The sequence below is a fragment of the Arachis ipaensis genome, chromosome B3 (assembly GCF_059453495.1).
Source record: "Arachis ipaensis isolate K30076 ecotype BB chromosome B3, ASM5945349v1, whole genome shotgun sequence".
Taxonomy (NCBI): Eukaryota; Viridiplantae; Streptophyta; class Magnoliopsida; order Fabales; family Fabaceae; genus Arachis; species Arachis ipaensis.
The window spans coordinates 140,306,029-140,322,807 of record NC_142438.1 but is presented as its reverse complement, the minus strand read 5'-3'; the positions used below and the strand labels follow the sequence as shown (position 1 = coordinate 140,322,807).

At 33.5% G+C, this 16,779-nt stretch overlaps 2 protein-coding genes across 3 annotated transcripts; one reads left to right on the top strand and one right to left on the bottom strand.

The window, feature by feature from the left end:
- Positions 1-9,109: 9,109 nt before the first annotated feature.
- Positions 9,110-13,087, top strand: LOC107631856 (O-fucosyltransferase family protein). Of its 2 annotated transcripts, XM_088508166.1 has the most exons (9): positions 9,110-9,454; positions 9,547-9,866; positions 10,189-10,256; positions 10,338-10,426; positions 10,519-10,681; positions 10,866-11,155; positions 11,671-11,875; positions 12,176-12,333; positions 12,439-13,087. In XM_088508166.1, exons 2-9 carry the CDS (start codon positions 9,602-9,604, stop codon positions 12,707-12,709), a joined length of 1,509 nt encoding a protein of 502 aa, XP_088364292.1. In that variant the 5' UTR covers positions 9,110-9,454; positions 9,547-9,601; the 3' UTR covers positions 12,710-13,087. The 2 variants fall into 2 exon arrangements, with proteins under 2 accessions (XP_088364292.1, XP_088364291.1); XM_088508165.1 differs by having other exon boundaries at positions 9,121-9,454; positions 10,189-10,426.
- Positions 13,015-16,054, bottom strand: LSMT-L (Rubisco methyltransferase family protein). The gene is made up of 6 exons (XM_016335424.3): positions 15,428-16,054; positions 15,276-15,304; positions 14,719-14,930; positions 14,412-14,537; positions 13,751-14,155; positions 13,015-13,503 (listed from the first exon to the last, which is right to left on the bottom strand). Exons 1-6 carry the CDS (start codon positions 15,934-15,936, stop codon positions 13,285-13,287), a joined length of 1,500 nt encoding a protein of 499 aa, XP_016190910.1. The 5' UTR covers positions 15,937-16,054; the 3' UTR covers positions 13,015-13,284.
- Positions 16,055-16,779: the final 725 nt, after the last annotated feature.

Genomic DNA, 16,779 nt, shown 5'->3' with positions numbered 1-16,779 from the left:
GTGTTCAGCCGTACTCTATTGGAAATGATGAGAGTCAATAGACTTGATATTATTATTTTATTAGAGACAAGATGTAGTGGTTATAAGGCGAGAACAATGATCAGAAGATTGAGATTTTCGTTGTTTCATATAGAGGAGGCAAATAGATATAGTGGAGGTATCTGAGTTTTGTGGAGAGATCAGGACCTTTCCATAAATATAGTGCATTCCAAAATGCAATATGTTCACATGAAGGTTCAGAGGAGACTTGAAGATGAATGGTTTTTAACAGCGGTGTATGCTAGTCCTCAATAGGCTATTAGAAGGGGTTCATGGGAAGAATTGAAAAGATTCAAAAATAGCATATCAAAAAGTGGCTTGTAGTGGGTGATTTCAATGAGATAGTAGACCCATTAGAGAAAAAAGGAGGAGACAAAGTAGATACTGAAGCCTGTAGGAGGTTTAAGAAATGGATAGAGGATTATTCGTTAATTGACCTGGGAGCTGTTGGAATGCACTTCACTTGGAGAGGCCCCAAATGGAATGATCTCGACAGAGTTTTCAAGAGATTAAATTGTGCTTTGGCCAAAGTGGATTGGAGAATCAAGTTCTAAGAAGCAAGGGTGGATGTCCTCCTAAGGTTGAACTCTGAGTCTCTGACCACTGTCCACTCCTTGTTATCGTGAATCCCTATATTAGCAAAATCAAGGACAAGCCTTTTAGATATGAAACAATGTGAAATTTGCATCCGGGGTTCAAGGAGGTCATCAAAATCCAATGGAATAACAATTTGAGTATGAACAACTCTCTTAACCTCTTGATAGAAAAGCATACTAAGTGGAATAAGGAGATTTTTGGGCACATAAGGAAGCAAAAGAGGAAGCTCATGAGCAGAATTGGTGGGATTCAAAGATCAGTAAGCTGTGGGAGTAATCCTTTTCTAGAGAACCTAGAGATGAAGTTAAGAAAGGAGTTGGAAGATATTCTTGATAAAGAGGAGATCATGTGGATGCAGAAGGCTAGAGACCAGTGGGTGGTAGAAGGGGATAGGAATACCAAGTATTATCATGCGCGCACAATAATTCAGAGAAGAAGAAATAAGGTGGTCAAGCTAAAAGACCATAATGGGGAATGGATTGAAGACTCAAACAAGCTAGTAGAGCATGCGGTAAATTTCTTTAAGGCTTTGTACAAAGAAGGAAACCCAAGCAGTCCCTCTATAGAAGGCGACTGAACCTAACCGGGCCTAGAAGATGATATTAAAAACAAGTTAAATCTTCTGTCCAATGCTGAGAATATTAGAGATCCTGTTTTTAATATTGGGTCATTTAAAGCCCCTGAAACGGATGAGTTCCCTGCTATTTTTTTATAAAGAACATTGGGATGTGGTGGGGGAAAGCCTGATTAGACTAGTGAGGCAGTTTTGGATGAACCCGAAGTTTATTAAGGACTCTAATGCAACCTTGATTACTCTTATTCCTAAAGTCAAGGTCCCGGAATCAATCATGCAGTTCAGACCCATCTCTCTTTGCAATGTTAGCTACAAACGTCTCTCCAAAATCATTGTTGATAGGTTGAAACCAACGTTAAAGGACAAAATTGCACAATTCTAATCCAATTTCGTGCCGGGATGATAATACATACATGATAATATATTGATAGCAAAAGAGTTGTCGCATTCAATGAAAAAGATAAAAGGAAAAAGAGGGTTCATGGCAATAAAGTATGATTTTGAGAAGGCCTATAATTGACTTAGGTGAAAATTTTTGAAAGATTGCTTACTGGAATGTGGGATTGGGGAACAATTTACAAACCTAATTATGGCTTGTGTCACATCAGTGAAATACAATGTGATATGGAATGGGAAAAGACCGAAGAATTCCAACCTTCGAGAGGCCTTAGACAAGGCGATCCGTTGTCACCGTACCTATTCGTGATAGCGATGGACAACTTGTCTCATGTTATTGAAGAGAGAGTGGAGAAAGGAGAATGGAAAACTATGAGGGTTAGAAGAGAAGGCCCAATCATTTTCACATCTATTATTTATGGATGACTTATTGATTTTTGGAGAAGCAACAAAAGAGCAAATGGGCAAAATTAATGATTGCATAGAAGTGTTTTGCACGACATCGGATTTGAAGGTTAGCAATGCAAAATTCGCCATCATCTTTTCTAACAATGTGAAAAGAGAAGCTCAAAATGAAATATTGAAGGACGGCCAATTTCAAGAGAAATCTTTTATGGAAAGATATCTTGGAGCCATAATAAGCAACCAAAGAAGAGGAAAGGAGAAATTCAAAAATGTCTTGGAGCGCATGGAAAGTAAACTAAAAGCATAGAAAGACTAGATAGAGCTGTCATCAATCCAGTTCCCATAAATAGTGGGAATGACATGGTCTCAGCATATGTGGATGAAAACGGATGCTAGAATTTTGAAAGCATGAAGGAACTGTTGCCAGAATCAATTTTAGATAAAATTAGAGTCATTCCTCCACCGATAAAAAATATGGAGGATAAGGTTAGCTGGAGCTTAACCTCAAATGGAGAATTTTCTATCTCCTCCACCTACAAGAAGTTGGCTGGCTGGCTGGAATATAGAAGGGAATAACAATTTTTGAAGGGCCATATGGAAGTGGAAGGGTCTTGAAAGGGTAAAACTTTTTATGTGGCAGGTGGCACATGAAATAATTCTAACAGCGAGTAGAAAAGCAAAGATAATGGGAACTAGCCCAGGTTTCCATTTCTGCACGAGTATTCAGGAGACTATTTTATATGTTCTAAGAGATTATCCAAGAGCAGCACAAATATGGATGCGTTTTATTAATCCTGCAGCGGTAGCAATATTTTTTGGTATTGGCTTACAAGATTGGCTAGAACTTAATTTATACAATAATATGGGCAAGTCTACTGAAGATAAATGGAAGGGTGAATTTATGGTTGCCTGTTGGTGGATGTGGAGTTGGAGAAACTAAGAGCTTTTTAATCATCTTTTTGTGAGGTCGAAGAATGCGAACCTAGTCATAAGGAGCTCGGTGAAAAATTATGAAGAGACTTTGGAGAGAAATTTGAAATAAAAAGGGAGAATAAATAAAGAAATAACCAGCAACAAGTGGAAGCTACCTCCACTAAGTTGGGTCAAATTAAATACAGACGGATTTGTTTGCAATGAATGATTGAGAGCTGGGTGTGGGGGGCTCATTAGAACCCGTAGAAAAAAATGGATGGGAGACTTCACAGCAAAATTAAGAAGCTGCTCAGTTATCCATGCTGAATTTTGGGGAGTGTATCATGGCTTGAAGGTTTCCTAGGAGCTGAGTATGAGAAAGGTGATTGCCGAGGTTGATTTGATGGAAGTAGCTGAAGAGCTGAACAAAAATTAAGAGGATTCCATAAGCCATAATTCCTTGATCAGAGATATTCGAGAATTTCACAAATGACCGTGGGATATCAAGTTTCAATAAACGCCAAGAGAAGGAAACCTATTTGCAGATTGGTTGGCAAAGCTTAGCCATAAGAAACAGTATGGTGTTTTATTCATAGATATTCCACATCTAGACCTTCTTAGCCTAGTGACTTAAGATGTAAAGGGAAATATTGTAACCCCTATGAGCAGTAGCTGCTAGTCCTTTTGTGTTGGGCTTTTATCCCGTTGGTATACTGGAAAAAAAAAACATTTTAAAATTATGATTTTGAGAAAATATGATTAGGATATTAAAAATGCGTCATATATGTCTAATGCAAAACACCCTTTACGTACTATCCTTGCGTAACTGCTCCCATAACGTGAATGTCATCTCCTTGCATCGCCATTTCCTGAAGCTCCAGCAACCGTTGCGCATCGTCGCCTCATCCATCATAATTGATCGCGGCGCGGCGTCGGTCCCCTCTGCATCGAAACCTCTTGCTGCGACGTGCTAATCTCCATGCAACATATCTTGCGGCGAGATTGGATCATCGATGTCGTGCTCCGGTTGCTGTGAGTCCCATATCAGAGTTCACTGCCGATCGTTGCCAATCATCCTAGACGGCATTGCTGTTCTTTTCGTTTTCAATTCTCTTAGGTCTCATGAGATTCCATCGGACCTTCAACATAAGAAAGTTTCTTTCTATTTAAATTGGAATGTTTCTTTTATTAAATTTCATATTTTTTGTTACACTTGTGATTTTTGTATGTGTAAAATTTAGAATGTTTTTTTTATTAAACTAAGAGTGAGATGTTTTTTTCTGTTTAATTTGAAATTTTTTTTGTTATACTTGGGATGTTTCTTTTATAAAACTTGAAATGTTTTCAATATTAAAATGAAATATTTCTTTTGTTAAATTTTAGATGTTTCTTTTTCTTACACTTTGGATATTTTGGTGTAGGTCGCCCCGCACCGCACACTTACAAATGAGTTGCGGCGAAAGGTACAGCGGCAACGTGACAGGCGGTTGAAGACGAAATACTGGCAACACGAAAAAAGGGATTGAGATGGGGCTTTACGTTGACGGATCAGTTGCAAATTTAAAATTCTATTTTAAAAATTCAAAATTTTGTTTTTTAAAAGCAGAGGAAGACCTAAGAAGACCATCCATGAGGTGGTCAAACGAGATCTACATATAAACGGCCTCTCTGTAGACATGATACATGACAGAACACAATGGCGTCGTTTGATTCATGTAGCCGATCCCACTTAGTGGGATAAAGCTTTGTTGTTATTGTTGTTGTTGTTGTTATTTTTTAAAAGCAGTTACAAATTTAAAATTCTATTTTTAAAAATTTAAAAATTTATTTTTTTAATAATTTTAAAAAGTTATTCAAGTTGGTTGGTACCTTAATTGATTATCTAACGAAATTGGTTTAATTAATATGTGCTTAAAATAGTTTTATAGAAAAAATATAAAATTTAGAGTGCGTTTGATTTGCGTTTTTATTTTTTATTTTTATTTCATTATTTTTTATTTTCTAAATTTTATGAAAAAAAAAATAAAAACAATAGGTGAAACAGAAAATAAATTTTTATTATTTTTACTATTTTTTCATAAAATTTAAAAAACAAAAACCACTAAAAATAAAAACAAAAAATAAAAATACAAACCAAAATCACCTTTAAGTTTCCAAAGTCTTTGTTATACATTTATTAGACTAAAAAATTCAAAACCTTCTTCTAATAATAATAATTTTATTGTGTATCCTTATGACACATGTCAACAAAATACTTTAAAAATTTAGTTCGAATTCCTAATCGCCATTATTCCTTATCTTTAACTTCAATAAATATTAAATAACCACCATATCTTTTTTCTCAAATCGCAAACTTCCATACCTCTCATATTAAAAGGAGAAAAATATTAAAACTATAAATTTCAAGTATCTCCTTTGAATAAAAAGAATTATGAATAAAGATTACGAGCAATAATTAGATATATCAAAATGACAAATTTAAGAAAAAAAAAAACCTATCTTAAAGTAGATTCATAGAACAACAAGGCAAAGAGAAGATTCGAACAAAGATGGACAGAGCACAAGTGGCGCGAGTAGTAAAGGAGCACGATAAAAAGCACCATAATATCGATGAACATAGAAGTAGAGAATCACTACAAGAAGGCATAGGACCATGGTGAGTTGGTGGTGTGACATTAGAGCGAGCCTGATGAATTGCAAAGCTGTGGTATTGATGTGGCATAAGGTAAAGAGGAAGGTACGAAGGAGATTGAAGAAGAGAAGAAGAGCTCAAACATAATAATTTTTGTGCATTGATGATAGTGTTAATGATATTAGTAGTGGTAGTTGAGGTGACAAACCGATCGATATCTGCGCGGGTTGGATTAAAAATTTGAGACAGGTGTAATAAAAATAACCCGTTTAACTTGTATCGTCTAATCGATGGATTTGGCGAATTTTGTCGTAAGAGTGGCGGGCTTGTCCGGTGGTCTCCTATTCTACTTTTTTGTAGAGGAAGATTTAGATGAGGAAGATATTGCTAAAAAAGAAAGTTATTCTTTAGGAGTTGATTTAAATGATGTTATTGATTTACAAGAGGATAAAGATAATAATTGAATTTGGAACGTTATTTTTGTACTGATATTTAAAATGTTTGTTCGTTTTACTTTAAGTTATAATATGGATTATGTTTGATTGATTAAAAACTTCGAAAATATTTAATTATTATATGTTTTGGACAATATTTATTTTGTTTTGAATAATATTAGTTTTATTATTTTGTTTAAAAAATTTTGATTAATAATTATATTTATTAGATATTTAAAATTATAAAGACTTTAGTATCTTTAAATTTAAAAATTGTAATTTTTTTATATCATTAAAATTATAAATTTATTAAAATATTTATAAAATTATATATTTTTAAAATTTAATAATATAATATTTTTTTTAATGGAGAATTAAAAACTTAATCCGACAACCTATCAATTCACCATTCTAATTTTCAATAATATTGTCACTGTACTATACTTGCATACTTTTCAACACGATATGAATATATTTTGTCAACATAATTATATAGCTAGAGTAGTTGTCACATTGCTATAAGATTTACATATGGTGGGTAAAATTTTGAAATAGAAAAAGAAAAAAATTTGGTAAACAATTTTTAATAAATCAATTTTAAATAATTATAATTAATAATTATTAATTTTATATTTAAAAAAATAAAATTTAAATAATTATTAATTAATGACAATTTAAAAAATAAAGTTATCAATTGATGATAAGTTGCCTGATAATTAATTAATTAAGTGTTGGTTATCTAACGAAATTCATATAAAAAATAAACTACATTAATAATTAACCAGAATATGAAATTCATAAAAAATTCATTTTCGTCGAATAGTACAAATGAAAAAATTAAATTTTTTATTGAATTTGCTGACAAAATGTATTTTTTTAAAATATTTTTTAAAAAATAAATTTCTCTATATATGAAATTTATATTAGACTCTTATATTTTTGAAAGAAATGAATTCGCCAATTACGAATTGTCAGCTTTTTCAATGTTTGGGAATGATGAAGCTTGAATGGCATTCAGTAAGCTGAACAAAGTTTCTGGCTATGTAAGCTTCATTCGGTGGAGGTAACGTAGTTTTGAAGTGGGAAGAAATTAATAGTAAAGTAATAAGAACTAAGAAAACACAAAGGATATTTAACAGGCTGAGCACCGGTCGGTTTGGTTTGAGTTCAAAATAAAATTAGAATTGAATCGATCAAAATATAATTGGTTCGGTTTGGGTAATTAGGTATCCAATGATTTTAAAATTCATAAAAAAAATTAAATTTTTATCTTAAAAATTCAACAAACAGAATAAATGTGTAACATCAATAGAAATAATCCAAACATGTTAAATACCAAATATATTAAAAATTAAATTCATTAAAATCCAAACATATTAATAGTGAATAATCTTTGTCTAATGAAAATAGAAAAGTGCAATAAAAATATTAGAAACTAAATACAAAAGTCTAATGAATAATCTTTCAAAGAAGTTGAAATCAAAACACATTAAAATCCAAACATTAGAAGCTAAATACAAAAAGACAATAGAAATATTTATCTAGTTTTAAAGTGTTAGGCGAGTTGCAAAATTCACTAAAAGCCATATTTTTTTTATTTTTTTTATTTAATTAATATATGATCGGGTTCATGAGTTGGTTTGGGTTCTGCACTCCTAGAACCGATATCCGAACTGATCAATAACAAAGATCATCGATTTGGTTCGGATTAAATCAATTACCCGTTAATTCCATAACCAATTTAATTGATTCGGTTCGAGTTCGAACGGATAATCGGATACCCGCTAACCATTCTCACCCCTAATATTTAAAAGCAAGACGACCTTTTAGCTTTTATTCGCCGTCCGTGTTTCGTCTTAGATTAAGTTAGTTGACTAAGTTTTTCTCTTTGAATAAATTTATTGCATATGTAGACATTAAGCAGGTTTTTTATTTTTTATTTTTTTAAAGTAGGGATATAGTTCATGTCTTTGGAAGTTTGAATACATATAAAAATTGTTGTTTATCTAAATTTCTAAATTGAAGACTTGTCCTGCAGAATTTTCTAAGAAAAATAAAACAAATTCTTGTCTCTATCATGGTAGAAATTTCGTACCATATTATATAATATGAAAATTAATAATAAACTAATAATGCAGTTGTTGATTTCTTAAATTTCAGATGTACTCCGTAAAAGAAATTGGTCTAATTCAGGTTATTTTGTACAGTTCAAATATACTTTCACGCAGTCATTCTCTGTGGTTGAAGCCAAAAAGGGTAATTATAGCTTGTGAGATGGATTTAATCTATTGTTTTCTCATTTCTGTCTGTAATGCGAGTAACTATTTCATTCTTGTAGTCCGGTGACTATAATAACTAAACTAATAATTAAAAATCAGAAAAGTTCGCCCACTAATCATAAAATGGATCATAATCCATGTTATCCGGATAATATTTAATTTGATACTGAAATTTGAGTTTAAATTTAATTTGATTTTTAAAATTTTAATAGGCTTCAATTAAATTTAAAATTTGTAATCATAATTTATATTAAATTTTAAGTTAATTTTTATTAATAATATAATAATTTGGTACATTTACTTGCTATAATTTCAAATTTTTATCAGATTTTATGTGATTGAGACCAATTAAAATTTTTAAAAATTTGGTTATACTGTTATTAAAGTTTTAAAATTTTTAAATTAAACTTATTATTATTATTTTTATGAAAATATTGAGAAGCCAATTAAATTTATAAAAAATTTAATATATTTCAGTTATATGAAATTTAAATAAATAGTCCAAATTAATTCATTAAAATTAGTTTAGGGACTAATACGAGTTATTATGATAAATTTTAGGGTTTAAATTGAATTAATTATAATTTTAAGAGTAAATTTAAATATGATTTCAAATTTTAGGAATTAGGATGAGTATTAATTCTATCGGTTTCTCTTATAGATTTTTTTTATTCCTAATTTTTAACATATGGACTATTGGACTTAATTACATGTATCTTTATTTTTTTTTTAAAAATTATTCAACTTATCTTCAAATCATGAAAGAAATTTTTATTGGCGTTATTATTAACGACCGTTTTTTTTTCCTAGTTCTAAAAATATATAACCATAATTTGCTTTTAAACTATCAATATAAAAAACAAAAACAAAAACAAAAGAGATTTAAAAAATAAATATTTATTTTTCCTTTTCTCCCAGAAAAAGTGAATCCAAATGCATGAGGCTTCTGTGTTTGGTTGTTCAGATTTGATTCTTTCTCTTCACTCTCTTCACACCTTGGATCTGCGTCCTTTTCCGCCCTCTTTCTGTCAGCTTTCTCCATAACACCCTTTTCGCTGCTTTGTTCCCTCAAAGAGCTTCACACTCAGCTGAAACCAAGATCCAATTTTGACCCTCACCCATCGTCATCCATTTCAAATCCCTCTCTGGGTCGATTTTGATTCCTCCAAAGGTGTTTTCCTCCGAGGTAATTCATTAGGTCACTACTTTTCAATGCACTGTGCTTTAATTGAGTTTTTTTTTAATTAAAAAGATTTTTTTTTCCTCTGTGGTAAAAAGTGTGTGAAGGTTATGGTGATGAAGGAGCGGCAATGAGGTGGTTTGTGGCAGAGAAATGGAGGTTAGATCGGAGGGTGTTCAGGTGAGGTGCGATAAGCTTCAAGCACCTGTGATAGCGAGGACACGTTTGCGGGTTTGGTTCATTCGAGTGTGTTCAAGCATTGTGATTTGGACATGCCTCATTCAGCTACTTACAGTCACTGAACTGTGGCGTTCCAATTTCATTTCTGGAATTACAAGTCGAATATATCACACTAATCAGCGTCCTTTCTTAGCAGAAACCACTGTTGCTCAAGCCCCTCCACCTTATCCACCTGCAAGTTAGTAGTTTTAGTTTATTATTATTATTATTATGCTTTATGTTAAGTGCTTTTGACTTATGAGTTTTGTTTGCCAGACCCCAATTTTTACTAATTATTACAGATGGGCTTGAATGAAACATGATGTTGCTCCATGTTTTGATTTTTAATATTATACTGTTAGTTGTTAAAAGAATCATGTCAATGAATGTAAGTAGTCTGAAACAACACTTGTAAATAGGTAGGTTTGGTGGATAGGATATACTTCGTTGTTTGTGTCTTTCTTCTGTTTAACTTTCAAATTTTGGTACATATTGAAGCTGTATAACCTGAAATCATGTAGGAAATTATACAAGTAATGGATTTCTAAGAGTGTCCTGCAATGGGGGCTTAAATCAAATGCGTGCAGCGGTTTGTATTTCCATTCTTCCATTTTTTTTTTGTTCCTTCTATAACAACATTAAATCTTCATTAGAAAGTTTTCCATTTCAGATTTGTGACATGGTAACAATTGCTCGACTTTTGAATCTCACATTGGTTGTTCCAGAGCTAGATAAGAAATCTTTTTGGGCAGACCCTAGGTATGTCCTTTCTTTAATAAAATTGTGAGTATCATTTAAGTTGGGTACCTTGACGATTGACATTTTAAAGTTTTGTAGTTTTCTTTTTGCAGTAATTTTGAAGACATATTTGATGTCACACATTTCATCGGGTCTCTTAGAGATGAAGTTCGAATAGTGAAAAGAGTGCCGAAGAAGTTTAATACTAAAAATGGATATTCCACCCTTAAGATGGCTCCTATTAGCTGGTCCAATGAAAAATATTACTTGGAGCAGGTCTGCATTTTTTTTTTCGGGTCATGGTCTGCATATTCTATTTAGCTGCATTTAAGCTAAAAGTACATGTATTAATGATATTGGTGGAAGTAAAATAATTAATGTTCTTTATACATTATCGTATCTCCTTACTTTCTAGTAGATATATTGAATCGGGTTCAATGCTACCAACACCACACTGCAGATTCTGCCACACTTTAGCAAGCATAAGGTGGTACACTTCAACAAAACAGACGCACGCCTAGCAAACAATGGTCTGCCATTGGATCTACAAAAACTTAGGTGTCGTGTTAATTTCCAGGCTCTTAAATTCACTCCTGAAATTGAGACTTTGGGGCAGAAATTGATTCGGATTCTTCGTGAGAAGGGACCTTTTGTGGCATTGCATCTGAGATATGAGATGGACATGTTGGCTTTCTCAGGCTGTACTCATGGTTGCAGTCATGAGGAAGCCGAGGAGCTCAAGAGGATGAGGTATCTTATGTTTGGTGTTTGGCTGGAAATATACTTTATTATGTCTAGTTTTTGACAGAGGATATAGGTGCTTTATATCTGACATTTACTAGGGAAGTTATGGATCAAGAAAACTTTTAGTTTTCCTCTATTGTAGCTAAACTACAATCAAATTCTTTTCCTTTTTCAGTCTTGTAAAATTCTAATTAGTTAATTATGCGAAAATGAGAAATAATGTTTTATTGGGTTAGAGAATCCTAATTGCTAGTCAATGAGCTGGTGAAGGCACTGCCCAGTTTGAGGAGAGTTTGATTCTTTGGTTCTAGAATTATATAGTGGATTTTGTGTATTCACTTTTGTACCCTAGGTACCTTCACCTTTGACCAAATAAAGCATTAAGGAAACAGCAATGAAAGCTACTACTCTAGAGCTGATAATTTGTCAAATTAAAGATCCAGCAACAACTACAAAGCTTTATCCCACTTGTCAAATTAGATATCGATTCAATATAAAATTATCTTGCTCGTGTAATTCAGGTATGCATTCCCTTGGTGGAGAGAAAAGGAGATAGTGTCTGAAGAGAGGAGATTGCAGGGTCAATGTCCCTTAACACCAGAGGAGACAGCCTTAGTTCTCCAAGCCTTAGGTTTTGATAGAGACATGCAGATCTACATTGCTGCTGGTGAGATCTATGGTGGCGAGCATAGACTTGCACAACTGAGAGCTGCATTTCCAAAAATTGTGAGTTCATCACCATATACCCCCCCCCCCCCTCTTTTCTGTTTATTTGCTGGATTTTCCACATTTTATGTATTTAGTAAAATAACATTCTGAAGAGTGCTGAATGATTCTTGCCGGGGCTAGGTGGATATGTGGGGTTATGTAAAACTGTCCATTTACAAGTTATATCGCTGATATTTATATGGCAGATTCAACAACATATTTTTGAAGTAAAATTTCATTTTCAGCAATGCACAATGACTTGTTTTCATGTGGTAATCATAATTTCTGTTTGTGGTATGATTTTCTGCTTCATTTTAGTTAAAAAAAGAAATGATGCTGGCCCATGATGAGTTGTGGCAGTTCCAAAATCATTCATCACAGATGGCAGCTTTGGATTTTATGGTTTCAGTAGCCAGTAACGCCTTCATTCCTACCTATGATGGGAACATGGCAAAACTTGTTGAAGGCCATCGCAGGTATGTGCACATATTTTTGCTAATCACAATTTGATTTCATATAGAAGGCAAAAGCACAACCTTGATGAATATCTACAGAAAACTCACTATTAAATTATCCTTCAGGTATTTGGGTTTTAAAAAATCCATCTTATTGGATCGGAAGAAGCTTGTAGAGTTGCTTGATTTGCATCAAAATGGAACCCTTCCATTTGATGAGTTTTCAGATGCAGTGAGACAGGTTCATGAAAACAGAATGGGGCAGCCATTTCGTCGTCGGGTGTCAGACAAGCCAAAGGAGGAAGATTACTTCTATGCCAACCCTCAAGAGTGCCTCTGTGAGGGGACAAAATGCAATGACCTGTTTGGCCCACGCAACTCCAGTGAAGTCAGATGAGTACAGGCCGCCAGATGTAGGAATGCCAGCTGCACAACTATGAATTTGAACTTTGACAAATGAATTTAAAAAATTTGCACATTCACACAAGTTCCTCAAGTTCTGTGTTGAAGAATCCATATCACTGGCATACTGTCTTAGAAATTTTATTATGTACACATGATTTTGTAGGAAAGCACGGAAAAGAAAGAGGAGAAAAAAAAGGAAGAAAGTATTAGCTTCTAATTCTATTGAGGTTTTGCAAAAGCTGTATCTTGATCTTTTCCCTTCATTTTTTTACTCCAACCACAGACTCACATCAAGCATTGTAAAGTTCATTCTCATTACCATCTTGACTATATTTATAACCGGTATAGAAGTGTAATTCAAGCGTTACATTATCCTCTTTGCAAGCAGCATTCAAGTAATGGGTTGTAAATGTAATAAACCTAGTAAAAAAATTGATTAAGACCCTTTAAAGATTGATTGAGTGCATGGCATGGACTTGTCTTGAAAGATTCCATCTACCAAATGTTCTGTTTCATTGTCCTCTGGAAATGTATAGTAGTGTCCCTAAGGGGGCGCTTCCTGCAAGATTACATGAACTTCTCAAGGTCCCCTAGTATATCACCACTTTCGCCGCAGAGGCCAAGGTCCTTGAGCCTCCTTTCTTGGTAATACTCTAACTGGTCCAGTTCCGATTCTTTCTCCTTGAAGACCTCATCAATTTGTTGCAGAACTTTCTTCTCCCCTTCTCTTATTCCGACTGCTATTGCAAGTCTTGAATCTAATTTTGCTTCCTTTAACTTGTTATCCTGCCATTCAAATGCTTGTGTTTTAGACTTTTAGTTATTTCTTGAGCTCAAAAGCTCCAAAATTAAAAAAAAATGTGTATATATATATATATACCAATTTAATAATGAACCTGCTCAGTAGAGATTTGTTTATATGCTTATATTTACTGAACCTCATTTTTGTTTTGATGAATACCTACCTATAAACTAAAGTGAAACCCTTTAATGTGTATGAGTTTATCTCAAATTAGAATATAAAATCATATACCTCTTCAATGGTTGTATGATAACCAGCAAGAGCAGATTTGCAGGCCTCTCTAACAACCCTGCATAAAAGTTCCTCATTGTCACGGCTCACTGGCAATTCTAGATGACTCCAGACAGTGTTTCTGAATAGCGCTTCCAGTAGGAAAGCATCAGTACCTCCTAGAGCTACAAGTCTCAGGTATGGAATCATCCCTGGTGGAAGTGGTTGGTTGTAGAATATGTCAAAGTATGCTGTCTCACCAAAACCATTGGTCTCTGCAATGTCTAGTTTGTCATCATAGAAAGGGTCGGACTCGGGTATTCCAAGTGTCAAGGTATATGCATTACGGTCAGAATTTGGTTCGATGAAGCCATAGTCCAGAGCCAACTCGGCGTTGCTTTTGTTCAAATCATATTGGATATATATCTGCAGTGAGGAGTTTCTTCCATTGTTATGTTTAACTATAGTATGATTGCAATTCACATTATCAAGAATGGAGATGAAATTGGAATTGGCACCAAAAAATTAGCACTAATGCGTATAGTTCACAGCAATTTGACATGCAGAGCTGGATAACTCTTGGTGGAAACCCCTATGATGGAGTTAATGTTCATCATTTTAATATAATGTTGTGTATAATTAGACCAAAAAACAAGAAGAAACAGAAGGTAAAAGCCTTCACCTGTTCCCCAGCCTTGACAGAAAGGGGGCTTCTTAGGGAAAATAAGTAATCCCAAGAGAAAAGGCCTGCAGCTCCTTTAACTTCATAAGCATGATCTTCTGTAGTTACTCTTGCACTGTGGTTTATCTGATCCAGAAATTTAATTTGGAAAATATCAATTTTTTCTGCACAAGATTGTAATATCTTCATAGGAATACCATGCAGTTTATATGTCTATATTAGTCTCCTCTATGATCTACAGTTATTGCAGTAGAAGAAGTGAATGGTGCATACTACTGCAGGATGCATGAGAGGAAATGAACCTTACCAAGTCTGCTAGTGGAATAACAACCAAATTTTCATTGCGAAGTCTAGAAAATGCCCTTGATCTGAGAATTCCAAATGCCCAGAAGAAGTCATCCAGTGTTATAGGAAAAGGAAAAAGCTTCTTGTTAGGGAGTATGATTTCTTCTTGCAGTCTCATAATTTCATTCTGCACATACTCTTTCACACCCAATGTTGTGTTCAGAAGTTGAGTACCTACACATGCATATTACTTCAATTAGGTCTGTGATAGACCTATTACTTTATAAGTTTATATACACAAATTCATTATTCAACACTTGTTGTTTACATTGGGGGAAATTCATTAGTTTATAGACCTAACAAATAACTAACCCATGAATAACTCCCAATAGGCCTAATCCTGATTACAGCCTATCTAATAACATTTACACACACAGGCATATAATATAACATTGCACACATACATATCAAAAAGTTCTATGCACTTGCATTAAACAATGTATTATCACATTTATTTAATATCAAAACTATCTATTGTTAACCATTAAATGATGTGTGTGTCAAAATAAGATCACCAACCTTGAATCTCTGAGAGCTCCTCCTCTGACCTGCACTGGAATAACCAATTAACAACTCAATCAACCAATGTCCATATTTACCAAATTCTCACCAACCATTGTATCACTAGAAATTAAAAAAAAAAAAAACAAAACAAAACAAAAGAAACCCACCAGTATATAGTAGAATCAGTTTCTTTTGGCAGAACAGGGAAGTAGTGCTTCCAAAGTGAATCATCCCTTGACCTCTCCCTAATGAGGAACAAAGCAACAGAAAGCCATGGCTTGAGACCACTACACACATTCCCAATCTCAGAAGCAGCAACTGCATCTGGGTTAATCCAAAACCTCTTTGGAACCTGAAGAACAACCTCGTTTCTTGATATGTCTTTGGTTGCAACAAGTCCAAGGCCTTCAGGGACCACACCAGGTTTCACTGGTGTCTTTGAAGAGATAACACCTTCTTCCTTAAGCCATTGCCAGAAGGTGGTAACTGCTGGTGACACTGATACTGATGATACTTCTTGAGTTTCCAAAGAAGAAAGGGATTTCACAGAAAAAGGTTTCTTGATGTGGTGAAGAAGTGGTGATCCTTTGGGTAAAAGAGACAAGCACCTGGTGTGTGAAGTGCATGGAGACAGAAAAGCAGATGAACCCGAACACACTGAGAACAAAGTAGCCATGATGATATTATGGTTTCTGATTGTGTTGTGTTATGGTTCAAACTTTAAAGGTAAGGATTTAATTATATTTGTTGGTTTTGGTGGTTGTGGATAAGATTCTCTCTCTTCTTACTGGTTCTCTTCTCTTCTTCATGTTAGAAGAATTTAGATATTAAAATAGGTGGTACCACTAAAATTCAAAGATGATAAAGTGAATGTTGAATGCAAAAATGTACATGTTAATTCAAAGCTAATTTTTCATGGTAAAATTAGTTTTCATTTGAGCAGAAAGTTGAAAATAAACATGTGTTCACTAGTTTTGGAGCGAGAGAAAGACTTTATATAGTTAGATTTCAATTATGAATTTTATTACTTGAAAAATAAGATTTCTTAAGTTTTTGTTAATCTTTTAAAATTTTTTTATTTTCAAATTCTTTCAAATGGTAGGTTTGATCAGATTTTAATTTCATTTATATATGCTTTAAGTAATAGAATTTTTGTTACGTTTATTAATTTCTTTCAACATTCTTATCATTTTCATTTTTATACTTTTTAATTAATTTTTAAAGATATTTATAGTGGTTTATTGAAAATTAAATTAGGGATAAATTCAAAACGGTGATACCAGAGTTAAATCTCAATTTGGTCTCTGAAATTTAGCCCGATGCTTAAAATGACTTCCATAATTTCGTTGGCCCAAATTAGAATTTGTGGCTCCAACTTGCCCCTTCGATCATCTCCGTCACCAGAATGCTATTTGATGCAATTGCATGACACAGTGGACACTACTTAAACCACGGTGCATTGGTTTTCAAAGGGTTTGGGCGTGAAACCAATACGTCGTCGTTTAAGTACTGTCCGTCA

Coding starts and splice junctions, on each gene's coding strand:
- LOC107631856 (XM_088508165.1), top strand. CDS start 9,602: ATGGAGGTTAGATCGGAGGGTGTTCAGGTGAGGTGCGATAAGCTTCAA. Junction 11,156..11,670: donor GAGGAGCTCAAGAGGATGAG/GTATCTTATGTT, acceptor CGTGTAATTCAG/GTATGCATTCCCTTGGTGGA. Junction 11,876..12,175: donor GAGCTGCATTTCCAAAAATT/GTGAGTTCATCA, acceptor GCTTCATTTTAG/TTAAAAAAAGAAATGATGCT.
- LSMT-L (XM_016335424.3), bottom strand. CDS start 15,936: ATGGCTACTTTGTTCTCAGTGTGTTCGGGTTCATCTGCTTTTCTGTCT. Junction 15,305..15,427: donor ACTGATTCTACTATATACTG/GTGGGTTTCTTT, acceptor ATTCCAGTGCAG/GTCAGAGGAGGAGCTCTCAG. Junction 14,931..15,275: donor GGAGCTCTCAGAGATTCAAG/GTTGGTGATCTT, acceptor ATGCATGTGTAG/GTACTCAACTTCTGAACACA.